This window comes from Anopheles funestus, chromosome 3RL (genome assembly GCF_943734845.2).
Source record: "Anopheles funestus chromosome 3RL, idAnoFuneDA-416_04, whole genome shotgun sequence".
Lineage (NCBI taxonomy): Eukaryota > Metazoa > Arthropoda > Insecta > Diptera > Culicidae > Anopheles > Anopheles funestus.
Window position 1 is genome coordinate 18514140 of NC_064599.1, and position 25063 is coordinate 18539202.

At 41.6% G+C, this 25063-nt stretch overlaps 5 protein-coding genes across 11 annotated transcripts; 2 read left to right on the forward strand and 3 right to left on the reverse strand.

Moving 5' to 3' along the window:
- The first annotated feature begins 10 nt into the window (after positions 1–10).
- On the forward strand, positions 11–1532 carry LOC125768602 (uncharacterized). 2 transcript variants are annotated; one of them, XM_049436514.1, is made up of 5 exons: positions 11–174; positions 215–324; positions 390–499; positions 557–651; positions 725–1532. In XM_049436514.1, the coding sequence occupies exons 2-5, from the start codon at positions 259–261 to the stop codon at positions 1522–1524; spliced, it is 1071 nt and encodes a 356-aa protein (XP_049292471.1). In that variant the 5' UTR covers positions 11–174; positions 215–258; the 3' UTR covers positions 1525–1532. The 2 variants fall into 2 exon arrangements, with proteins under 2 accessions (XP_049292471.1, XP_049292470.1); XM_049436513.1 differs by having other exon boundaries at positions 238–324.
- LOC125768606 (copper chaperone for superoxide dismutase) lies at positions 1527–22701 on the reverse strand. Its single transcript, XM_049436534.1, has 5 exons — positions 21962–22701; positions 4343–4507; positions 2629–4278; positions 2364–2553; positions 1527–2288 (listed from the first exon to the last, which is right to left on the reverse strand). Exons 3-5 carry the CDS (start codon positions 2698–2700, stop codon positions 1816–1818), a joined length of 735 nt encoding a protein of 244 aa, XP_049292491.1. The 5' UTR covers positions 2701–4278; positions 4343–4507; positions 21962–22701; the 3' UTR covers positions 1527–1815.
- LOC125768595 (Usher syndrome type-1G protein homolog) lies at positions 6332–13420 on the reverse strand. Of its 6 annotated transcripts, none has more exons than XM_049436488.1 (8): positions 13100–13420; positions 8772–9110; positions 8267–8410; positions 7960–8181; positions 7532–7896; positions 7089–7458; positions 6786–7025; positions 6332–6710 (listed from the first exon to the last, which is right to left on the reverse strand). In XM_049436488.1, exons 2-8 carry the CDS (start codon positions 8792–8794, stop codon positions 6545–6547), a joined length of 1530 nt encoding a protein of 509 aa, XP_049292445.1. In that variant the 5' UTR covers positions 8795–9110; positions 13100–13420; the 3' UTR covers positions 6332–6544. The 6 variants fall into 6 exon arrangements, with proteins under 6 accessions (XP_049292445.1, XP_049292448.1, XP_049292443.1 ...); XM_049436491.1 differs by having other exon boundaries at positions 13096–13420; XM_049436486.1 differs by having other exon boundaries at positions 13053–13420.
- On the reverse strand, positions 15471–17700 carry LOC125768593 (UDP-glycosyltransferase UGT5-like). The gene has a single exon (XM_049436484.1). It carries the CDS (start codon positions 17483–17485, stop codon positions 15902–15904), a length of 1584 nt encoding a protein of 527 aa, XP_049292441.1. The 5' UTR covers positions 17486–17700; the 3' UTR covers positions 15471–15901.
- LOC125768594 (UDP-glycosyltransferase UGT5-like) lies at positions 18279–20886 on the forward strand. Its single transcript, XM_049436485.1, has 4 exons — positions 18279–19147; positions 19239–19326; positions 19391–19576; positions 19643–20886. The coding sequence occupies exons 1-4, from the start codon at positions 18977–18979 to the stop codon at positions 20767–20769; spliced, it is 1572 nt and encodes a 523-aa protein (XP_049292442.1). The 5' UTR covers positions 18279–18976; the 3' UTR covers positions 20770–20886.
- Positions 22702–25063: the final 2362 nt, after the last annotated feature.

Genomic DNA, 25063 nt, shown 5'->3' on the forward strand with positions numbered 1-25063 from the left:
TTTTTGGCAAAGGTAGGGAAAGGAACAGGGCGAGGGTTTTGTTGTGACAGTTCCAGACGTTGCTAGAACGTGCCAGTTTTGAAAAGGGCGCGTTGGAACGAGTACGCTTTATTGGCGAGTAAGAAATAAATATCCCAAAAAATGGGTTACAGTACGATACAACATTTGGTAAAGGTACGTGCGGCAAATGTTCATGTGTGTCATTTAAAAAAAGCCTTCTTCGATTGAACGCTATAGGAAACGAAACGTCGCATCGCTATGCTGGATCTGCCGTACGAAGCAGAGTACCGCGGACAGCTCACACATCTAGGCTACAAAGAAAAGGTATCTTCCTTATTGTTGATTGCGTTAGCAACTAATCTTTATTTTGCTTGCCTCCGTACATACAGGATGTCGTGAAGGAAGCATTCTTGCGCCAGGAATGGAATATGGGCAGTGCACGAGTTTTGAGTCTGCTGCAGGATGCCAACATCCTAACAGCGAGTGAATATATGCTAAGGTTAGTGCAGTTTTGTATCACTTTGTTCAACTGATGCAGATCCATGTCCCGTTGCAGTCTAGATACAATCGAGTTAATGCAACAGATTATGAACGATCTTTTGGAGACGGAGTACAACCTGCTTGCACACATTATCAGGTACGCTTATCAAGGTAACCGTGTATCGTTCGTGTGTGGCCTACACCAGTGCTTCACTTTTACATATAAAATTTCTCCATTTTGCAGATAATGTTCAGTCACAGTCGCTCACCAATATCCTGAAGGAAAGCTTCCGTTCGTTGCTGAATGATTTGAAGGAGACCCCGAATGTAATTCCTCGCTGTTATTTGCGTTCGCTAAAACCACATTTGCTACCTTTGGAACTGAAAAAGGTAGTAGATGATCATTTACAGTTGCTACTAGTAGGTGGCGATACATTCGAAGGTCTAGATGAAGCCATCGGCAAACAGGGGCCGTGGCGTGATGAATTGAAAACACTCCGTCGCACAGTTCTCGAGCAGATGTTCGTAGAATTAGTTCACGACAAAACTCACTTTATCAATGTGTTGAAAGATTTCTGCAAAAAATCTTGTCCATTTTCGCTCAAATATGCACTGTATCTGTTGCATGTAATGGCACAGGACGGAAAATCGGAAGACAAATTGTTGAAAAACTTCGTCAAAGATCTGTTTCGCTCGGTAGTCGAAATCGGGTCGATTAGTGAGATGAAGCTAATGTTTCTGTTTGCACGGGAAATCTGCACCGCAAACGAAAGCATAATGGGGACCTATTCCGTCTGGTACAAGCAAACGATCGGTGAAATGACGTACAGTGTGAAGAAACCTCAGTTCATCAGTACGATGGAGCTGCTAACTGCGCTTTTACCATTGGAGCAGGATCTGGAGCTGCTCGGCGTCCATTTAACCATTGCCATTTCTGCCCCGGCCAAGTGTAACGATTACGTGTTAAACTACAAGCAACTGTGTCGGGCTCATATTGCCCAGCTGAGAGCATCCGATAGTGCTACGATCGTGGTAGAAGACTGAGCTCGATGGGAATGAAATTTTATTTTTTTTAACAAACCCGCATTGTTGTATCTATACATAAAACAAAAACTTAATTATCACATCATTTAACTACAACACCAAGAAGAGCGTTGCCGTTTGAAATTCTATTCCCCACCCGATTGATAGTTGATTGATGAGCGGCTGATGACCATAGCAGCTAGTTCCGAAATCACCACGATTTAAGCTTATGGGTTACATGGTAAGGAAGCCGGCTCCAGAAAATTTACAAAAGGCACAGTTACCCAGAAGAAGTTGAAGAAATGGTGCCACTTAACGATCGTTTGTTGCAGGGATCGATTTGTGGCGCTCATCCCAGATCGTCGTCCCGTCGCAAGCGCAAATTTTTTTGTAGTTTTCGAAAATGCCTGCCGACCGTGCGATAATTCCACAGCTCAGCCGGCGCTGCTGCTGTGCACTATCCGTTTCGGCGATTACAACGGAACGTCCGATAAGATCACCGACCTCAATACGTTCGTTCACAAACCGTACCGTAGCTCGACCACTCGAATCCGAACTAATTTCGTTGGAATCGTACACAGCACCTACCGAGCGGCATCCTTCCGAAATGTCTCCACATTCGTGCACATTCAGCTGGTAGCTACCGTTTGGCGTCAACCCATCGATAGTTCCGTCAACAACCGCTCCCCTTTGGCCGGCCACATTCGAGAGGGTACAGAATCGAACTACGCCACGCACGTTAATTGATTCATTCCCATGCTCAATCATTGCCACCGCCGATTGTCCTGTACGGGAATAAGCGGTTTAACAACTCGCCACAATCATGATCACAATCATCGAATGGAGGAAGCAAACTGTACCTCCAAATCCCGTCAGTACGGCTCGCCTTCCTGTCGCTTCGATGCGTTTGTCGATTTCCAGCCATGGTAGTGATGTTTCGATCAGTACGCTACCTCTGCCAGCATCAATCGTCACTGTTCCAGCGCCGGATAGTGCTTTGTTAATCGCATCCACACATCCATCGCCACCAATTTGTACAGCGAATTCCATCTATGTGAAATGAGAGATATTTTTTGTTGTAAGGCGAGGGAGCAACAACGTGCAAATGGCTTTCCTTATACACACCTTTATATTTCCACTATCCGACATATTCGGTTGTTTAAATATGTAATTTTTTATTAAATCGGTAAAAATCATCGAAAATAGAAAAATACTTTTCTCGTTCTTCGCCTCCTGATTGCGCTTCCCTTGCTATCGGACTTTGATAATAATAATAATAATAAATAATAATTTCCGATTTGACATTTGTAATCAATGTCAAGGCTACTCAAGGTATATACATAACGGAAAATAAAATCGTTCAGAACAAAAGGACATTTCTTTTTCTTCGGATGCTCCAAGTTTAGTTTACATAAAAAGAAATATAAATGCAGTTATAAGTAGATTAACCAGCCTATAATATGTTTGTCTGATTATTCGCTAGCGATCAATGCGATATTTAGCAAGTTAACATGCAGTTTCAACGGCAGCTTCAGCGCTTGCAGCAGCACCAACAGAAGCAATAGAATCAGCCGAACGAAACACGGCCTTATGAAGAGCATCTAATTTGGAACAGAATCGATACGTGCTTTTAAAAGATGTATAATATCCGTCTGCGCTATTGCATGTTCGATACTATAGTACAGCTGTTTGGTTTGGTGCCTCCATCAGTTGTCTGGAAAAATACATATTCCGCCATCCTGCAGCCAAGGCACCGGACTTCTCTTTACAGTAGAACATTTGATCAACAGAATAAAGAAAATGCCACGAATTACTATACGCAAATAAGCTTAAGTGTGCACGACACTTAGCTTAACTTACCTGCATCAGTTTAATCTTTTAATTTATTCACATTGGTTAGAGCTAATTAGTTTGTTCAGATGGCTCGTTGTGATATCGTGTTTTATTATAATTATTCATTTATTTTCCATCGCTATGCTAACTATGTTTAATACTAATCGTACTAGTTCTGCTGTTCACCGGATCAGACATCCTGAATTTGGTAGGTCGGAAGAATACGATGTTTGAGCCGTGCGATATGGATGCAGGACCGAGAAGATGATGCAGAAGAACACAGCGATCTAGTTGTATGGATTAAATATAGTTAATAAGTCATGCCCGGAAGCTGGTAATATTCGCAGCTTCCCAGGTGTAGTTACTTTTCCGTCGTATTATACATGTTCGAATTCATCTATATCCTTCCTTCTCTCTCTCATTCTTTCTGTCTTTCTGTATACGGGTATACTCTGCCTACCGTTACATCTTTCCCTGGCACAACCGTAAGCAGGACAATGATGATGATATATTCACCATATCTGTTCCAAGCGGTTTTAATTACTGTGTCTATAAACTATCGAGAAACAGATGGTACCCTGGAATATCGCAAATTATTCTCTGCAATACGTCTGGTAGCGAATGATGAAAAACGATTTGTTGTGTGGTAAGAAACGATCGCATGTTAAATTTTCCTTTCCCACCATGCAGACTACCATTTCTATAGCTGTCTCGTTTGTACAGTGCCCATTATGCTAAAAGCTTTTCCCCTTCAACTTAATCTACCGGATCAATCGAGCTCTTTTTCTTTCGCCGTGTGAAGATTCTTCTGTTTCGTTTTTCCTTGTGAAACGGTCCCCAGAATGGCACAACTTTGCCAAAATACTCATCCATGCTGTTGTAACTTTTTACGAACAGTTCATTTCATTCGTGTGAAGTCCGTTTGGAAGTTTATCGTTTAATCTGCAATATTATGGACAACAGTTAAGTGCTGCATCAATCACAAATGTAGTCGTAGAATACTTACTGCAAACCGGGTGCAATTGGACAAATATAGACACGCGTAGCTATCTGTTTCGTTCAACTTGAGAGCTTCTTCATGGCATGATTGGCAATCGGGGTATAGTGATCCATAGTCTGCTAGGCAGACACATTCTCCGTTCGAGTGAAGCACGGCCTGTAGGACATCATACTATTGAATGAAAATAAAAAAAATATCATTGTTAGCAAAACAATTTTGGGTTCTACCAAAAACAATAAAACATAAACCTATTTTGTTAGTAGATTTTGTTTGAGAACCACGGTACAAATCATTTTTTGAAATAGTTTATTTTTGAAGATCTGCTAACGGTCAAATTAAATTTAAACATCCGTCAAACAGACATTCACGTGTACTTTCCTACCCTCTAGATGATTAAGGATTTTTAGCACCAGGTATGCAAAGAGCGAGAGAGATGATAGAATTTTGGTTCAAAGCCATGTAGTTTCGGTATTTAAAAGTTGCAGAAACAAGTGATTGCGGAAAAGATGATTTACCGCTCCGAAACTTGACTGTTTTGCGCTTGACTCTCATGCTGTTTGTTCGCAACATATGCGCACCCTAACTTTCAGTCGCTGTCTCTCTCCCTTTTGCACTACGGGTTTGCACACTGGGTTCGCACAGCATTCTCTGTGGGGATATTAGCTAGACCTGTCAATCTGTCAAAGCAAGAATAAACATTGGCCGGTGCGGACGCACGTAAATTAACAAGTGAAAAAGAGTTTGTTTCAAGTACAATAATTTGCTTTCAACATTTCTTTGGTAACGTTCGTACAGAGCTATCGAAAACACTACACGCACAACATTAGGCATAAATCGAACGCAGCGCATCTCTAAAATTCTATTGCCAGCACGATGGGCCAAGCGTTCGGTGGGGAAGCAAGGAACGACAACTATCTACCACCCAAAGTGCACGTAATTTTCTTTTCATCACCTAACGAAGAAGATAAAGATTTTGCTGCACAGTTAGCACCGAACACGTCTAATATTATCGAATGGGACAAGGTGAAGGATTTACCTAATGATGTCACTCCTCGTGTGATTTTGTTTTCCTGCCCTAAATTCAACGGGAAGCCAGAGGAACTGCAGCGCGTTTTAACGAAGCTGAGAATGCATGATTTGCAAGGTGTAGTAGCGGTACTGGTTGAAGAAAAACTCTACGAAGATAAGATGATATCGTCGCAATTCAAAGCATTTGTAAAAGACAACGCGAACGTCATTTGCTTAACGGAGAAATGGGCAAATAATTGTGTAAATACACCCATGGCATCCGTTATTGCTGGCAGACTTAACAAAGCAATCGCAAAGAAGGAGAGAGAACTGGCACCACCCAATGGTGCGCAACAAAACCCAATCCAAAATCAAGAAAACCAGGAGCCGATGCCATTACAGGCAGTTGTGATAGATTAATTGTTGCACCAGCGCTCTACCGTAGCGAGTATACCGAATATCAACAGGTAGAATGCGCACAACATCAACTACCATCATGATCATCATTTTTGGTCTGCTCATGGTCGAGCACGTCGAGCAAGACATGGCCTGGTCGCCAATCCGTTGCAGTACCAACCATCCAGCTATCTATTCCACAAAAGAAGCAGGAGTGACCGACTGGAGGAATGCAACTCTCAAAATAATACTTCTTCCTAAAGTGCCTTCAGTATCTGGTTCATCATCAAACAATGTATTAGTTAATGCGACAATTGCATTTATTTAAGCGAGTTTACTACATATAAGATGCATGTGAACAAATAAAGCCATTTGATGTTTTGTACGAAGGCAATAAGAAAGAAGTGTTTTTTTTCTGATGTTTCTGATGCGGATTCTGGTATGCGATCTTGATATGGTTTTATGAACGAAAGCTTTCCCGGTAAGTATTTTTTTTTGAAAAACACATCCCTAACCAATCTTGAGAAAAGCGTCACGTTTCGCGGCCCGCGTACTTTGCACACAAATGATCACACTCGTAAGCACAATAAATGCAATATTGTTTTAAATTTATCTAATGCATAATATTTTCAATAAAAATTCGTAATAATATACATTAACAGCAGCACATTATGCTGTCCATTAGTACGCAGTACAAGGGTTGTTAAAACGTCGCTATTGTACACTGTACCCAGGCCTGCTAGGGGGGTAGGGACACATTTAAAGCATTTCTTCTGACGGACGTATGGACGATCGCACCATACACTAAAGACGGCTGTCGCTAATGCTCCCTGGTGCAGCCAATGCCTCACGGCGATCTTGTATTGCATTACAAAGCCGTCGATAGGGTCCGAGCGGCAAGCCTAACGATTTGACATCGTTTTCTGTTAACATCATCAGGGTCTCCATATCAATCTCGTTCTTCTGAAAACTAAAACCGATGCGCACAATTAGTGTACCACGTTAAGGCCATATCATACAAAGCGTATACGAACAAAATACTTACACAGGGTAGTAATCTTCTAGCTTGAACGCGGACAGGAACCGCAATATAGCTAGTGAATCATTTTCCTCATTGTCGGAACTTTCTACCTCGGAGTCGGAATCGGTAATTACGAGCTGGGATCTTGGTTTGAAGGTCGCACCCTTTGCAGTGGTTGGTTTTGCCTTGTTCGACCCATCGGAGGAAACACTCGTCGAGGACTGTTCGTTGCCAAGCTGTGCAAGCACGTTGGAAACCGATCGACTGTTGGTACGAGAAAGATGTTCAGTTAGTTAAGCCGCTTGGCCCAGTTACGTGGTTACGTACGGAAATGCCAGATTGCCAAAGGATGGACGATTAAACAGCCCGGATGGTCGTTGCAGGAGTACATCCTCCGTAATCTCGTCGGTACTGACCGCAGTGGCAAGGAAGTTAGGTTGACTAAGGGAACGTGACATGGTACCGAACTTTACACTCGCACCACTATTATTGTCCTCGTCGGCGTCAGCATCAGTTTCCCGTCCATTCGCCGGGTCCACGTCGAACACATCCTGCAGCTTTCCACGCCGTTCGGACGCGTTCGAATCATCGTTGGAGCTGTACGTACCGACGTAGAGAATTTCGGAATCGCGCCTTAATCCCTGTATCGAGCGTACGCTCCGTTTGCCGTTCGATTCCATTTCGCCAATTTTGAAATCTGACGCATGCAAAAGAAATTTTTGTCATGAATCAATCGTGAAGTTACTAAAAGCACACCACGGCAAGCTTACCACCTCCATTTTCCATCTGCTGGCGTACTTTCATCGCATCGGCACGCTTTTTCACGGCTCCACCACCACGCTGTACCGTCCCACCAACCAGGGCACTGAACTTGGTCGTTGCCGGTGCTGCTGCTGCTGCTGCTGCTGCTTGCGATGTTTCGTTAATTAGCCGTGTCTGTCCCTGCGCTAAATTGCCTTGACTTCCCGACCACAGTTTGTGCTTGAGCGCCTGCAGCATATTCGATGGCCTGTGTGGTCGGATCCGTAAGCTTGTGTCCTGGTCACGTTCGAGCTTTTGCTGACGGGTCGCGAACTCGCGTGCTCGCTTTTCACTCTTCCTCTTTGCCTGTTCCCGATATTCGTGCGCCTTTTTTCTACAAATAGTAAGATCATGTTGATGAACAACTGTAGACTCCCTTCCCCCGTATTGATCATACCTATCGGTTGCTTCTAGCGTTGCTGCAGCAGCATCGAGGTAGCGCAAAATTTTATCACGATTATTAATTGCTGCCAGATCCTGCGCACTGTGGTGATCGATATCGAGTGCATAAATGTTTACGCCGAACTGTACCAAAAAGTCTACACACTGCATGTGTCCTTTTGCCGAGGCGAGATGTAGCGCCGTATTTCCAAACTGATCGGATTTGTCCGGATTTCCACTGTAAGGGAAAGAACGATCATGAGGATCACAATTGTGTTGTACCATTTTTTTTTGTTTGCTTCAGCACTATTAGGATGACTTACCCTCGGGCAACCAGCAGCTTTAGTGCATCGAAATGGCCCTCGAAGGCGGCCCATAGCACCGGGGTCATGCCATCTATATCCTTGGCGTTCGCTTCCGAACGGGTCGCTTCACGTAACACATCCACCAGCCCATCTTTGGCGGCGCTGGAAAATGGATAATTTCGAAAAGTGTTACCTTTTTAACATGCACACAGGTATAGTGGAGAGAGAGAGAAAAAAACCAACGATATCAGTATGAGACAAACAGCTCCATCATGGCACGGGCTACCCTTATAAACGATAAGCTCATAACAGGAAAGGGGTTGCTTTTCATTCACTTCCGGTTTGATGAAGGTGTGTGTGTGTGCATTTGCTTATCGCTTTTACTCTTCACACCTCAGAGACAAGCTCTCTTCACTCTCTCCACTCTAGAACCACCGGCCAAATACGCTATTGTCTATGCCAGGCTGTTTGTTTCATGCAATTGCATCAGATCAGGAAGGTGCACTTTCTTCAGATCACTTACCGGTGTATCCTATCTGACGACATTGTACTGTGTGTTTTTTGTTCGTTTTCCCCTATGGCGTCTCTTTTTTCCGCTCACATTGAAGCTGGGAAGACGATGATCAGTACGTTGATTGTAGCGAAACACATCTACACCACGATCGGTTCGGCGTTGGGGGTAGTTGACTTCTTCTCACACGATCCAAAGAAGCAATTTCCCTTTCTTTTTTTTTAATTCACTTTTCTACACTTTTCACTGCTGCAACCACATCCGCAAACCACAACGAGCAATTCCGTAGGGAAATTGTTGAGGTTTTTTGTTTTCACTTGGTAATATGGGTCGCGCCAGTTACGATGATTTCTGTTTTCGATAGGGTAATGTAAATTACACTTAGTTGAAACATTTATCAACTTCAAGCACATCTCTGCATCACGGTAAAACCATTGGTAATTGGTAGAGTTGTTTGAAGAACTTTCACTTCCTGTATGGGTGTTTAGCGTTAGATAAGAATCTTTTGCAAAATCTTAGACCGAGTTTCACTGTTTTTTTTTTTGAACGAGTTTCACATTATTGGTGAGCTTTGCTTAACACTAGGACCAGTCTTTTTAGCTGGAACGCTCCATTTTCATCACATTATTTTTTCGGGGGTTAAACAATCGTAGTTGGTAGGTTGAAATATAAATTTAAATAAATATATTCTATAGTACGATCTCTAAAAAAATACCTCAACGCTTCGAAATTTATAAAAAAGTAATCACGAACGAAAAACGATTAAAACGTTTGGTAGTTCTAGTGTTAAATAAAGAAATTTTTCCTAAGTTTAGGTAAAACCTAAATTCCTAAAACACTCTAGTTGGGAAGTAAAAAGAATGATTGTTTTTTTCCCGTAACAAAATATTATCTCGTAAACTAATGCACAAGTACCTTGTTTCATATCGCTAGCCGTGTGCTAATGCCCAATCAGACGTTTGCGGTAAGCTGGAAGGTGCATCGAATGATGTCATATCACCTTATCAGTTCCAGGCCTTATAAGGGCACGCACGGCTACTGCTGTATGATTGAAATCAACAGCAAACTGTGACTCTGTTCCGTCGGTATAGAATCCAGTTAGCAGACACTTTGAGGTCAAACGGTGTTGTCTAGTGCCTTATTATGGATCAGCCGACATCTGATTATTAAAGTAATTTGTCTGAATGTTTTATGAAATTTTTGTAAACATTATCTCACTACTACCGAGTCAATGTTCTCTTCTTTTCTCTCTCTCTCTCTCTCTCTTTCTTTCTCACTCTCTCTTTCTTTCTCCCATTCTCTCATTTCTAACCTCTATCTCTTTGTAGCTGACATTTGCTTTCCCGCGCATTTTGTTTCTTCTTTCTATTATTTACAAATGATTTGAATGCCCCCCCCATAGTGTGGATGTAAATTAATTAAATAATGGTGAATAAATTAATTAAAACAATAGTAAATTTGCTGTACAGTAAAAGGCACCATTACAAAAATAATTATATATTACGTTGAGCATGTAGTTTGGTTCCGGAATTTGTAGCAGCAGCATTTAGTCTCATGGCGCTTTGGAGTTACGCTTTCGCCCAAAAAAAAAACACCATTGCCTGGATCGAACATGAGCATGTTTTATTTTGTGAAGCGCGTTTTACGCATAAACACGATTAAAACGAACATTTCGAGGTTTCACCCCCTGTTTTAATGCAAATTTTACTGAACGTTGTTTGAAGGGCAACCATCCAACCCAACGCTCATCCATCCCACTAAAACGGGGATGGAATCACATTTTCAACCAAAAACGGCGGGCGGGAAAACTGTTGGGGAATCTTAGCACAGCTAAAAAAACAGATCTGAGTTTTTTGTTTTTTGTTTCATCGCTATTATGCACTCAAACGCAGAGGGACAGCCAATTTTTAAATGCATAGCCCCAAAAATCGAGATCAGCGATAAACCTTGAACAGAAATCCGCTGAAAACCTCAACTAGCTAATAAAGATCAGAGTGTTACAAAGAGAGAAAAAAAACAACCAGCTTGGAGCATGCTGCATGATGAGGATGATGATGATGATGATGATTTGTCAAAGCTTTCAGATATTTCAATTACAGCGATCACACGGTCTTTTTGCGAAGAAATAGAGCATTCTATTGCCAAGCCGCGTCAAGCCGGCCAATACGTGCGGGGCTAACTGGCAGCAAATGAATGGTTGTCTGTGTTGTTTCACAATCAGAATCGCGCCAATAGAGATAAGCTCACTTATGACTCATGACTTATGACTCTTTACGACTCATTTACTTACTGATTTACGGTTTTCATTAATTCATTCTCTCTGCCGACTAACGACTCATGCTTTTGCGTTTCAATTCACGCAATAAGCGTGAAATTTAACAAACATTGATGTTTCAATCAATAAATATTTGAAAAAAAAAAAAAATTCGTTGGTCATTGGTTCAAGAGATACGACGTAGAAATCGCATCAAGTGGCTATGATACACCAGGCACCTGGTATCGACAATAAAGAGAATCGGGAGTCCTTGGTAACAGGCGTTATCTACAACTACACGTGACACAATTTTAATTGACCGTCGTGTCAAAAATCATAGAAAGACAGACTACAACTAGACATCATTCACAATTTGTCACGTTAAAAGATGTTAACAAATTTAATTAAAAAGTAAAATCATCAACTGAGTTAACAAAAAACAATAATTGGACGATTTTTAAACAATTTCGCTAATGCGTACGATGGGTCAATCGAGTCATGGCTTATCATGGCCACGTATTGGAAGATGTTTTTTTGCGAATAAAGGTGCCTTTGGAAGGGATTATCGTAAAATCTATTGCTTTGCGTAGATTGCTACCCTTACATACGAAAGAAAACAAACCAAAGCAATGCAAGATAACAGCTGTCTGAAGTGTGGTCACGTCTGAGCACAAAACTGAAGCAGCGCTTGTGTTCCGAAAGGGGTCATAATTTTTGTGTTTCTTTGTTCGTTCTGATATATAAAAAGGTATTAATAGGATCACCTCATTGCAAGACGCAGATGCAACTAACGCTGGGTGCGCGAAAAGTAATAAATTTAATAAACCACTCTATAGCGGGCTTTATTTAGCCACCAAGACCCGAGACATAACGTCAAAAGGTCACAACTTTTCAAAACAGTTCACAGCAAGAGAAATTACCATGCGAAGCAACTATACCGATCCAGAGTTTTGGAGCCACTGGCTCGATCACAGACGAATGACCTTCGAAACCGTCGTTCCATTGCACGATAAGAATGTTTCCTCTTTTCTATTTCCGTACTTATTACAACTAAAACTAATTTTCGTGCTTCATTACAATATGTTGCAGATTTCGATCAAAACGACGACATGGTTGATGCTGAAGTACCACCTGTGATTGTGATGATCAAATAAGGAAAGGGTGATAACAGACCGGCCATCATGAGCGATTGTCAATAAAGAGTATACATGTGACTTGTTGATAACACCCGATAAGTTTAGCAAGTTCCGTTTTGAACAGCAATAAAATACTCTTCAGTGTTCCCATTTTCTTAAAGGTCGTATTTCTTTTTTCAAGAGTGGTATTAAATCACACAAAGAACGAGGCATACTTTCAATTGACAACTAACAAGCTAAAAATGATATATAATAAAATTAAAAATTATTAAATTATTTAAAATTATTTTTAAAAGCGTTGCAACCGTTTGGTTGACAACCAAATAACACATTCATCAGAAGGGGTGCACATAAATGATCTTCAACCCTTAATTCGCTGTTTGTTTGCCGCTCATCCGCTTGTTACAGTGATGGCGGCAGTTTTTTTCCGTTCACACACACACACGCACGCGATTCCGGTTCGTGAAATCGTTCCACTTGTATGTAAAATTTTGTTATATTTGTTTACAAAAATGTACGCCGACGTCACCAGACACAATATTTATGCATAAACAGCAGCATCACACTATGCGCACGCATACAAAAACACGCATACATTCACTCAATATCGCGCATTTTCGCGATCGCATCCAACAACAACAAAATGCTTCGTAAAAAAGTGATCTTCAGGCAAATGATCTTTCTCTCTCTCTCTGTATGTGTGCGTGCACCTTCATTTAACACACTTTTCTTCAAGCAACCAGAACCACTCGGAAGTATAGGCACGAAAAACAAAACACTTTTTTTCAATAAAATAAGCACGAAACGTTTTAAAGTTGTCTTTCTTCATTCCCCGGCCGTCAGTCGAATTTCGTTCCTTTCTGTACCTTTCTGTAAGATTGAGCAAGCATAGCCTACACACACCTGAGATAATTTAATAGTAAAATATAAGTAACTAGAAACGAACGTACGCGCGGCCACAAGCCTACGGACACCTACGCTCGCGTAAATGTGCGAACAAAATGGGCTTCTTTTTCCATCCACCAGTGTTCCATCGAAACAACCAGGTGGGCTGTGTTGTACAGTGAAAGAGCCTCGGAAAGCTTCAGATACTGCTTACGCATGAAAGCATGGCACAGGTAGATTTGCTTTGGTGTTGGTGTAGGTTGGTGATCGGCACACAATGGGCCATTTTCATACCTTTTTAGCCCAAATAAAAAATAATGGACTGTTCGAAGTGATAGCTCATATAGTAGAACGTTGATTATTCGGGTTGTTCGGGACCGGGCTGATGCCGGTTAACCGATTTCCATGTGTATAGTGGATCGATAAAGCGTGTATAGTATCCTTTTGATGCTAAAAATGATTCTGGATCAAGCAAATTATTATCAAATAACAATTAAAATTTTGAACGTAAAATAAAATCATTTCTAATATATCGTTTGGTGACGATTTTACTAATTTTAACCAACCTGACCTCACTACGAATGTTCACCACGGTTGAACAGCTGTAAATTTTGGGCGCACGGTTAATCCGCCCCCGGATAATTGACGTTCTACTGTTTGTTATTTAGTTCTTTATAGTACACAAATTAATTAGCTTACTTTAGAAAGTCTATGATGGGAAAGTAAGAAAATATAAACCACTCAAATGGTGTACATCATTGAGAGAAACTGGTAAAAATATATTTATAAATGCATCAGGTGAAAAAACAGATCAGTTACTTCTAGGCCTGATACATTTTTTATTTTATTTTTTTTTTGGTGCAACTACTCTGTTTTTTTTCCCATCGAACAAAGTTTCAAAAGTTCTAAAACAAAAAATAAAAAAATGACGTTTAAATTAAGGGTTGCACACGGAGAGGGGCGGCCCGGTGGTGCATGTGATAAACGGCGCAGGTTCACACGGCAGGACCGGGTTCAAATCCCATCCGGACCGTCCCCCCGTAGCAAGGACTGACTATCCGGCTACGTGGTACAAAATAAGTCTAGTAAGCCAGAAATGGCCGGCGTGACCTGTAAGGTCGTTAAAGCCAAGAAGAGAGAGAGAGACACGGAGAGCAACGGCGCAGGAACGTAAAAGTTGATGGCCGATAGTAGCATCATCCGAAGTTTATTCACGCGATCGTGAGCAAAGATTACTCGCTGGTTTACTAGCAGGCATGAGTTAACAGTTTGTTATTATGCAAGTACACGTGGTTGTGAAAGCGTGATTCCATTCACGCTTTTCCTATCAGCAAATAAAAAAGAATATTAATGTTTGTTTGTTAATCAATAATTGAATGAACGCATCTACACCAGTGTTGTGTGAAAAGAATGAACTCATTTTTATGTTCTATAAATATGCTCTAGCCAGCATCATTTCAGGCTACTAGTTGATATAAGTCGATATTCTTTAGCGGATTGTTCTTTTAAGAGCAGGTCAAAAGTTCGATCACATAATCGAACAAATCCTTCATCGTTATTATTTAATGCATTATTAATACCGTGTTAGTTAAATGTAAAAAAGTAGACATACATACATAACAGATACAAATCATTCCTCAATTTTCCAAACTACCCCACAAACCAAGCCTGATAATAATCGATGTTCTCGTTATTCGCTCGCAAGCCCGATTCAAAGAGCATTTGAGCATTTTTAAGAGCGCGTAACATATTCTCTCAAATTTTACCTCTCATTGTCCGTCGGGTGGCTTGTTTGGAACTAGAGCAGAGAAGGGAGAACGTAGGAAGCTTCGCAAGAGCTTTACAAAGCTTTGAAATGTTTCACATTTCAACAGGGCCGTCTACACGATACGATTCCTGTTCGATTTCGTGTAGACGCTCCTAATTGATGAGGTTTTGTATTTTTTTTTCTAAATGTTTGGTGCATTCTAGCAACAAATTCAAATATGTTATTTACACTAGTGTGCGTGATGTAAGGCCAGCAAAGATACTCCACGTGTGTCTGTACTTTTGAAAAAAAAAAAATCAAAGCATTTTTTTTAAACAGTCGATACAAACACGTGGATAGATTAGTTCAGTTGCTAAGCTCAACAATGTCGGTACATGTGCGAGAACAAAAGACATTTGTCGATGGCTTACAAAAATGCAATGATTGATCGTTGTACATTCTGTTATTTAAGATCAATTGTAGATCAGTTAACAGTTGTAAATCATCAATGTGGCGGAACGAGGTGTTTTTCTAAACGTTTCTGCACAAAAAAAATGTTATATATTGGGGGACACATATACGTTTTCAAGTTGTAAATGTCTTTTCAACAAACACCGTTATCGGTATAGTCGAAATGAATAAGAGAAGCTATATTATTTATATAAATGGCAAACAGTCGATAACCAATATTTATTGTTACAGACGATGTTATGTTTATTAATATTTGTTCAATCACATTCGATTCGATTCGAAAAGGCAACAAATGCCACTGCATACACGCACGTACCTATGTGAAATACATATCACACCCTTTGTTATCTGACTATTCCCCACCAGTTTGCGTATATCTCTACTAGCAGGTTCTCGGCGCGTGGTAAAATTCGTTGCTTGCCCCCGATGACAAACGCAATCAATCAAGTTTTCGCTTATCAATATCATGGCCGCATATCGCACGTTGCCCTGAAACTGATGAGCGTAAAGTCTGCATACATCAATCTTATCCTGTAGGTAAGTTCTTTTGTATTCCGTCTCAATCGCTTTCTTTGGCATCTTTGGCAAAACGGTCAAACTGGTTTTTTTTTGGGGTTATGTTGGTTTTTGGTAATCGCGGTTCATATTGTTACTGATTTTTCTTCCTTCGCTGACTATCATCTCGTTTGACAATTCCTAACCGTCGCAACAGTGCCTTCAATGCCGCACCGATGCCAATTAGCACTGATAAAGCAATCGCGACCATTACCGCGTATACGTCTAGCAGATTGTATTCTATGAAGGACAACCGTACGGCTGGGGATTGCAGTTGTGGGGCACCACCGTGACGCAGTACGTACTCCACCCAGTAGACCGCTGTTTTGGCCGGACCGAGCGGTTGATCGCGATACCGTTTGGAGATGAGTTGGGCACGCTCGGTAAACGAAGCATCAGTAAGCACCCGCCGAATGGCGGCTGCGATCGTTTCCTCGTTTAGCGTTTCGTAAGCGAGCTTCACACCGTACCCGGCATGTTCGGCACGGGCCAAATTAAGCTCCTGATCACCGTAAATTGGAATGCCTACCATTGGTACACCGTGGTAAAGTCCCTCGGTCGTACCGAGCAGACCACCGTGCGTGATAAACAGTTTCACCTTCGGATGGGCGAGAATGTCGCTCTGTGGCATCCACGATTTGATCAGCACGTTCGGTGGTTTGTCCGGGAGACTATCGTTCTCGTACTTCCAGATAATTTTTTCCTTCAGCCCGCGGAACACATTCACAAAGGCGATACGCTTATCTTCCGGGAAGTTTCGTCCCTTCAGCATGGAACCCATCGAGAAGTAGATCACACCGTCGGATGCTTCGTCGAGGTAGCGTTGGATATCGGTCGGAAGCTTCTTCGGCGGTTGTATCTGAATGCCACCGATCTCAATCATATTCGGTGCGTACGGATGTGGATAGCTAATGCTGAAGTGCTGATTGACGAATACCAACCGGACACTTTCAAGCGTTTGCTGGAAGGTAAGCTTCGCATTCGGGAAGTATCGACGGAACATGGTTTCTTGCTGGGGAAGAAACACACACCGGTAGTACAGCTTGTCAACATGACCGACCAGTGCGTTCGCAAACCGCTGCCAGAAAGACATCTCGTTCGTGTAGCTTAGGAAGGTGTGCGGTATGTACGCGTACGGGTAGGGCGTACCGACAAGCTCGCTCGTCCACATGGAGGCACCGAATGGTGCGAACACGAACAGTTGGCCACCAAAGTGTTCCGCTAAACCGTAGAGTACTTCGCTTGCGAACGACTCCACGATCACCGCGTCAAAGCGTTCGCCGGACTCCATCAGTCCAATCATCTTCGGGTGCTCCAGCAAGGCCTTCGAGGAGAAGGGACCAAACTCGTTGTACACCAGATATAACACCACCAGATTCGGTGCGTTCTTGTATTCGAAGAGATCTGGTCCGGATACATCGTGCGTGGCAGCTAGTTCCGGCAGCAGCACATCACGGTGACGGTCAGGTGGCGCATCTTTCATTGCGTACGGACTCACGATCGTTACATCGTGGCCTGCATCAAGCAGTGCTTTCATAAGACCAGCACCAATGATGTAATGGGATCGTCCGACGGATGGTAATATGCCAAGAATTCGTGCCCCATCCGTTGGGGGAGTATTACATCCCAGCAAAAGCAGGCCTACCACTGCTAGGGACAACATACGCGTGTGCTCCATTCTGTGTTTTCGCCTTTCTGGGTCAAGGTTAGAATGCCATCCAAAATTTCCCTTATCTCACGAATGACACAATACGATTTAGAATTCCCGAAAACCGAACTGATCGTCACGGATTGTTAGTACAAACTAGTCGTCTACTTGGATCCTGCCCGGGTTGAGAACCATCTAGTTGGCAGCGCAATCTTATCATGCGTGAGTGAGAAAGGGGTGCAGCACCTGAACAATCAATGAGTTTCAGTTAAACTCTCTCTTCATCCTTCTCTCTCTCTCACACTCTTTAGCACATAAACACTATCGATTAGAAAACATTCTATCAAGCGTGCTGTGACATGATAGTAAAGCTTTTCGCTCTATTGTACCATCACGTTCCTGGCGCATGGTCGTACACCGGCTGATGGTAAAGTGACGACGTTCTATATTTGTTTTGTTTATGCACGGTAAGCAACACAGTGTCGACGACAATGCACTCGCGCCAATATGGCCATGTTTCGGAAGGCCCTTGCGCACTGTAAACTATGGGTGAGAAAAGCTTCTACATCCGACTGTAGGTGGCCTCAGTGGCCCCAACACGGTCAAACAAACGCCGGCAATAGATGTCTAATTTTAACTGACGTATGCACAAAACATCTGAGGAAGTTTAAGTGTTTATGACTGTGATACACCATGAAGCGTTTCAGTGAAGCGTTAAACAGCAAACATGCCGGTGCTTACAGAGTGGTCACGTTTGTTGAAGGAATGTTTCAACCGCCATTGAACTTGGGCGTGAAGGATACAGGGTTTGACGCCGTCATTGGTGTCGTATCTCACATAATGGGTGATTGAAGCGCTAGAGAAACAATGGAGCAAAGCTACTGATCCCATTTGTTTTGTAATTTAATATTTGGTAAAAACTGTGTACTTAAACATTTTTACCTTTTACCAATGTGATAGACAACTTTATGCTTTTGTTTTTTGGTTTGTTCTCAGTTAGATATGAAACATTTTGAAATGATTCGATAAAGAAAATTCATATGCAAATGGTGCCATTTGCTATTTCTTGACTGTGGTTCTCATTTCCAGTGTAGCTTAAATTCGTAACGTTATGTTGGTGGTATTCATAAGAGAAAAGAACTCACTCGTCCGATGATTGTTCACTAGACGAAATGGGCATCCGTCTGGTCGACCAAAAGAACTGGTTTTGATCTACGCTCGCGTAGATTAATCGCGCATGGAAGGTTTGTTTGAAATTTTGGAACAAACATTTACACAACTTCCATACAGCGTGTTACCACTCACACATATGCGTGGAGCGTTAGAAGAGTGTTTTGCGGAGATAATGCCAAGAGCGTTGAGATAACGCAACTTGGAGAGGAAGACCCATACGAGAGATTCGATAGAAAACAAAAAACATTGAACCATTCATTTCCAATCGTGTCGCGCATCAAGACGGAAGTTTGTTCGGGACGTTTGCGTAACTTAGAAGCAACAGCAAAAAAAAAAAAAAACAAAATCATGAGGATAGACTGGACGATTACGGTGGCTCTGCTAGCCATGCTATATGCTGCCAACATACTCGGACCGGTTGAAGGGGCAAAGATTTTGACTATCTTTCCAACATCCGCTCGGTCACACTACATTGTCGGATCGGCGCTAACGAAAGAGCTGGCAAGACGTGGTCACGAGGTAAGAGCTGATGGTTTATCAGCGGTTTGATTGATGCGGACGGAACAAACTGGAAGATTCGGTGGAGTAACACTGTACTTTCTACCCACAGGTGACCGTTATCAATCCTTTCCCACAGAAGAAACCGTTAAAAAATTATCGCGATATAGATGTAAGCGGTTCTGCAGATATCGTCAAGGGTAAGTGTGATGGGTTGTGTGTTTCGGTTTCAATTTTATTTACAAAACTTTACGTTAATTTCAGATCTCGTACCGAATCTTTTCGAAATGGCTGATCTAGGCGTATGGGAAAGTATAACGTTAACGAACAAATTTGGACAAATTCTTGCCAACTACACACTGCAGCACCCGAACGTGAAAAAACTGATCCAGTCAAACGAGAAGTTTGATTTAATTATCATGGAAAGCTTCTTGAACGATGCTCATCTGGGTAAATTGGCATACATTTATCAACTTCTTAAGCTTGTTTACTGATTAGACGATTGTTTTGGGACAGGCTTTGTGCATCACTTTAAGGCCCCTTGCGTCGTGCTGTCCACGTTTGGAGCATCTCGCTGGACTAATGAGCTGGTCGGAACGCCATCACCGATATCTTACGTACCTCATCCGTTTCTGAGCTTTACCGATCGGATGTCATTTGTGCAGCGGATCGGTAACATGCTGATGACGATTATGGACAGTGTGCTTGGGCACGTGCTGGATTTCCCGGTGCAGAGTGCAATGTACGAAGCTGCATTTCCCGATCCCAAACCACCGCTGGAACATTTACGTCGGCATGCCGTATCGTTGGTACTGCTGAACAATCATTTCAGTCTCAGCTACCCGCGACCGTACGTACCGAACATGATCGAGGTCGGTGGAATGCATGTCAATCGTAAACCGAACCCACTGCCGGAAGATATACAGAAGATACTGGACAATGCACCGAACGGTGTGATTTACTTTTCGATGGGTTCCAACATCCAGAGCAGTCAACTGCCGGTGGAAAAGCGTGAAGCGATACTGCGTGTCTTTGCCAAGCTGAAGCAAACCGTGCTTTGGAAGTGGGAAGATGAAACGTTACCGAACCGGCCGGCAAATGTGATCGTGAAGGCATGGTGGCCTCAGGACGACATACTGGCCCACCCGAATGTGCGACTGTTTATCACGCACGGTGGGCTGCTCAGTACGACCGAGTCTATGTACCATGGTGTACCAGTCATTGGCATCCCGGTGTTCGGCGATCAGTACCTAAATATGGCCAAAGCAGAACGTACTGGGTTTGGATTGCTCTTACCCTATCAGGAAATATCTGAGGAGCGTCTCGCGCGCGCAATCAACCAAATTCTGGGCGATTCGAAGTTTAAAACGATGGCCCAAAGTATATCGGCACGGTACCGTGATCAACCGCAGGAACCACTCGACTTGGCCGTGTATTGGGTGGAGTACGTCATTCGGCACCGTGGAGCGGTACATTTAAAATCCGCCGGACAAGAGTTGGGATTCTTGCAGTATCACGCGATCGATGTGATCGTCACATTAGTTGGCGTTCCGGTCCTATTTTTCTATCTACTGTTTAAGTTGCTGTGTGGCGGACGATCGAAAAAGAATGCTTCGCTGAATGCGAAAAAGAAGCGAAATTAAACATGTGTAGATCATGATGCATGATCACACTACATGCCTGTGACCAGTATTCCTAACAGATGCTTTATTAAATAAACGAGAATGAAGATCTACGAGCTTCAGCTTTTGGTTGGCGAGGAGCAGCATGAATAAACTCAACCGGTAGTTTGATTGGAATTTACCTTTGCGCGGTACAAACGCGACATGACACAAATGGTTTGACCTTCACCGTGATTCGGCACTTTTCGGCACACGCAACAAACCGTCCAATCATCTTCATACGTTCGTGTGTGTCATGCCGATTACACCTTGAATGTTTTTTTTTTATTTCTTGACTAAAGCAATACTACTATTCGACCGGTGCAGCGAAGTTAGATTATGAGTATGTTGTTACTAAACTGATTAGCGTATCAGTTCAAGCTAAATTAGCTGCATATGTAGACGATTTGTATAGGAATAATATTTTGTTTTAAAAAGGGAACATCACGTTGTCATGCTGTTACCAAAATAAAAAACAAGCGTCATCGTTAGTATGAAATCCCCCTCATACAGGGGTTTCTGGTACAATTGGTAAAGTCGGAACCGTTTCCGAATTCCTTTTCAAATTGAACTAGAATGTGTCAAAATAGATAGGAAAAACTTCATTGTGTTCTTCGCGATTCTGCTGCATTTTGAAGATCTATCTCGACATATTCTAACTCTATTCAAATAGGCTCCAGAAATGGGTCCGACTTTGCCAGATGAGCTTGAAACTCCAGTAAGTTCTATATTAGCGGATGGACCGTTTAATGTTGAGGACAGCGTGTTAAGTGTTCTGGGTAGAACACTCTATGCTGAACGCTCAACGCTAAACGATAAGAATGTTGGTTGAACTCAAGATCTCGCAATGGAAAGTAAGACGAAGCCGTACAAATCACAATTATGGTCATTTGGGGTCATATGGTTGGTGGAGCGTTTGGTCAGTTGATAACGAGTGATTCTTAACAAAGCAAATGCTTAAGACTTTAAACATTTTGAAAGTCTAAGGGAAGGGTGTAGTCAATTCTTGGTACGGAAGAACGGTCCGGATGAATTTTGATACGCTTCCGCTTTTTGGATAGCTCATTTCGAACATTTGGTAATTTTTTTTCACAAAAAAACATACACATGCTTTATAATTAACAAGCTCATTAGTATAACGAATCAGCGCATTAATTTATTACTACACACTTACCTTTATAGCCATGAAGATCTTGTAGATGTTTCGTCCTATTGTCAGGATTGTTGCATTTAAAAGCAACATTTAAGGACATCTTTTACTGTAGAAGAACATTTTTTAAAATGCCTTTTATCCATTCAGCCCTTACTATCGTACACTTTCACAACACAACAGGAATGCACCGCCATCCGATGACACTAGGATCCACGAATAAAATCACTTAACACAAATATGACACAATCGTTACCTGGTATATGGGCTTGTTTCCAAGGTAGCGAAATAAACATCGATCGCATCGATGAAAATATTCACAGCTTTAACTAAATACTGCACACTATTAACTACTCAGACACTACTAAGTAAGACCTTATTAAACGGAAAAAGATGTTTATTTTTTAATGCGAACCTTGTGATGACTTGTGGCGGACTGTTTAACTGTTGTTTCTTGCATTGCATTCAATGCTCTGCCAACACGGCGATAAGTGAGATGTTGATGTGTATTTTTTTTTATTTATTTTTTCTTTCACTTTGTTATTGTGGTATACTGCGCAACGTTGATTCAGCGCAAATGACTTCACCATAGAAGAAAATTATGAGAGGGAAGGGGGAATTTCTGACGGAAACTATGACAAAGTTTCTCAATTATCATAGAAGAACGTTGTACGCCTACACAATCTCCAACTCTTACCAGCAAAATGCTACTGGAAGTGAGTTGATAAAGACTGTTAGATTCTTTAATTCTATGGGGCCTTTAGGATGGAAGAAGAAACTCATGTTGGTACCGCAAAGCATTTTTAGGAAAATATCTTTTTCTTTCCTTTTATTTTCCATTAATTAACGTTAATTATTGTTTTTTTTCAAATAGAACGGCCTGGCCGTATTGATTATATTATTTTTAAGACTCATTAAACGGTGAATCCAGGATTAACACGTTAATCCTCCCTGGTGATATCTATCACCACTTTATGTTGGCTTGCCTTTTCTGCCCTGAACACAATAAATTTGTCCTTCTTAGAACCATATTGCTGGAAATTTACGATGCGCTCAGCATCAACACATACGCGCGAGCGAAGAATTTGACTCAAAATTGCTTGGTTTGTTAGCCACTCAAAACACAATCAAAACTAGCTTTGATTTTGACATTTTATAAAGTGACTTGGTCACACTACAGTTTGTACCATATTGTACAAGCTACATATATATAAATTATAGAAAAAAATGCTATATGTATACGAATCAATTTTACATACATACATATATGTCAAATTAATTGTTTCATTAACTTACATTTAATTAATTACATCAAAATCAATTTTGAACGAATATTTTAAATATACCAAAAAGAGGCAGTTTATAAAAATGTAATATTGTATAAGCTACATTTAATTTGTGTAAGTAATCTACGCGGAGAAATGCAATTATTATGAGTCATTTTGAATTTGTTCACACTGCAATTTAAATTGAAATATTTCACTAGCACGCTTGAAATGTTTCACGCCATTCAAATTCTCCGTCTGGCATATCAGAAGCAAATGAAGATTAACTTCATAAGGTCACAAGCGTTGGTTTGGAATAGGTAAATTGAACTAGTTAATTAATAATTCCTTATTCTTCTGGGTAATGAGCAAGGTATACCAAATGTGTCACATATCAAGTCTCACTACAGACATAAATTAGTTCAAGCGATTCATGTGAGTAATTGTGAAATAACTTTGATTCAGAAGAGTTTGATTTGTCCTTACTGAACATATTTTCATTTAATTTTTTTCTTAATTGCAAGCAATTTCCAAATTAGGATAAAAACTAGAACTATATAAAGATAATTCGATTCTCTGCAACAAAGCAAAACAAACCCGTACATTCTTGTGTGCTGTATACCTATTAGCTGGAGATAACAAAAGGACGTGTTTTATATTTTTTTTTACCATTTTTTCATCTTAGGTTAACAAATTGGGCCTTTGATTGATCATCTTTTCTTCCCGTTGGAGCTTTGGTGCAGTTCTTACAGCCAATAGGCTTCAGAAGGCTACGCACTGCGTAGCTATCTGTTCCATAATTCCCATCCACCGGTTTCGGTATGTGTGGAATTTCTCCCAGGCACGTACCAGTCACTCTCGGTGCTTGGTGATGCTGAGTGTAACACCTTGCGAACATCGCAGAAGCTTGTACCTTCTTACAGCAGAGCTTTTTTCAGGAATGATGTACAGAAATGGAAAAAAAACAAACGGAATACCATTCTTATTCCGGAAGAAAGAGACCATCCTTGTTTCGGTAGCTTTTTACCTGATTATTTATTTACGGATCTTCACACATGCTTAACGGGTTCATCAAAAATTCAGGTGAGATCGGTATGAATTCTTTTGAGCGCCATCTGTGCTTTGTCCGCCCTCTACCTCGAGGGATGCCGTAACGAATTCCTTTGCTACTGGTTGCTCATCGGTACGACCTGGTGGAGAGCATGCATCATCTACGGATGTCCTAGAAAGAAGGCTAAACACGGCAAGCTTATTCGAATTGTGATCCAATATATGAAGATTGGAGGACAAAATAGAGACTTTTTTATACATCAGTTCTAGCAATTGATCCATCTACTTAGATAATTGAAAATTATCCCTTTATAAAAGCCCCTAAATGTATACTACCCGCATAACAAACGATGGCAACGATCGTACAAGAGCAGAAGGAAATTGGTTTATTGAACTACACGTTGCATGCATTACTTACACTGTGCTTCTAATAATACAAGCCACGTATTGCCTACACCGTTTCTGGTGTGGTGTTATGCAGATTATTTTCTCACCTGAATATACCTACTCACGATTCGTTCCGCAGGCAAACGAACTGCAACGAGTTAAGCTTCATCCACCTTAACTTTTCCAAAAAACATCAGGAACAACAGGCCCGGCCTATGGGGAGCATCATTTTTCTTCATCCACTATCCGGATGAATTCCTACCGGGCCTGTCAAGATGGTGGAAATGGACAGTTCAAGGGTGGCTTTGTTTCCGTTAGCTTTTGCTAGATATTGCGCACCTAACAAATGGAGTCCTAAGCCAAATGTTTTTTGTGTATTTGTGTAGGTAGCGAGATAAAAAAAGCATTTCTATGATGAAAAAAG

Excerpts from the sequence above, each read along its gene's own strand:
- LOC125768602 (XM_049436513.1), top strand. The coding sequence starts at position 142 with ATGGGTTACAGTACGATACAACATTTGGTAAAG. Across the intron at positions 175-237 it reads CGATACAACATTTGGTAAAG|GAAACGAAACGTCGCATCGC; the intron begins GTACGTGCGGCA and ends TGAACGCTATAG. Across the intron at positions 500-556 it reads GCGAGTGAATATATGCTAAG|TCTAGATACAATCGAGTTAA; the intron begins GTTAGTGCAGTT and ends GTCCCGTTGCAG.
- LOC125768606 (XM_049436534.1), bottom strand. The coding sequence starts at position 2,700 with ATGATTTTTACCGATTTAATAAAAAATTACATATTTAAACAACCGAAT. Across the intron at positions 2,554-2,628 it reads CGGATAGTGGAAATATAAAG|ATGGAATTCGCTGTACAAAT; the intron begins GTGTGTATAAGG and ends CATTTCACATAG. Across the intron at positions 2,289-2,363 it reads CGTACTGACGGGATTTGGAG|GACAATCGGCGGTGGCAATG; the intron begins GTACAGTTTGCT and ends ATTCCCGTACAG.
- LOC125768593 (XM_049436484.1), bottom strand. The coding sequence starts at position 17,485 with ATGGAGCACACGCGTATGTTGTCCCTAGCAGTGGTAGGCCTGCTTTTG.
- LOC125768594 (XM_049436485.1), top strand. The coding sequence starts at position 18,977 with ATGAGGATAGACTGGACGATTACGGTGGCTCTGCTAGCCATGCTATAT. Across the intron at positions 19,327-19,390 it reads TTCTGCAGATATCGTCAAGG|ATCTCGTACCGAATCTTTTC; the intron begins GTAAGTGTGATG and ends CGTTAATTTCAG. Across the intron at positions 19,577-19,642 it reads CTTGAACGATGCTCATCTGG|GCTTTGTGCATCACTTTAAG; the intron begins GTAAATTGGCAT and ends GTTTTGGGACAG.
- LOC125768595 (XM_049436488.1), bottom strand. The coding sequence starts at position 8,794 with ATGTCGTCAGATAGGATACACCG. Across the intron at positions 7,897-7,959 it reads ACGCTAGAAGCAACCGATAG|AAAAAAGGCGCACGAATATC; the intron begins GTATGATCAATA and ends TACTATTTGTAG. Across the intron at positions 7,026-7,088 it reads TTTGGCAATCTGGCATTTCC|TCGATCGGTTTCCAACGTGC; the intron begins GTACGTAACCAC and ends TCGTACCAACAG.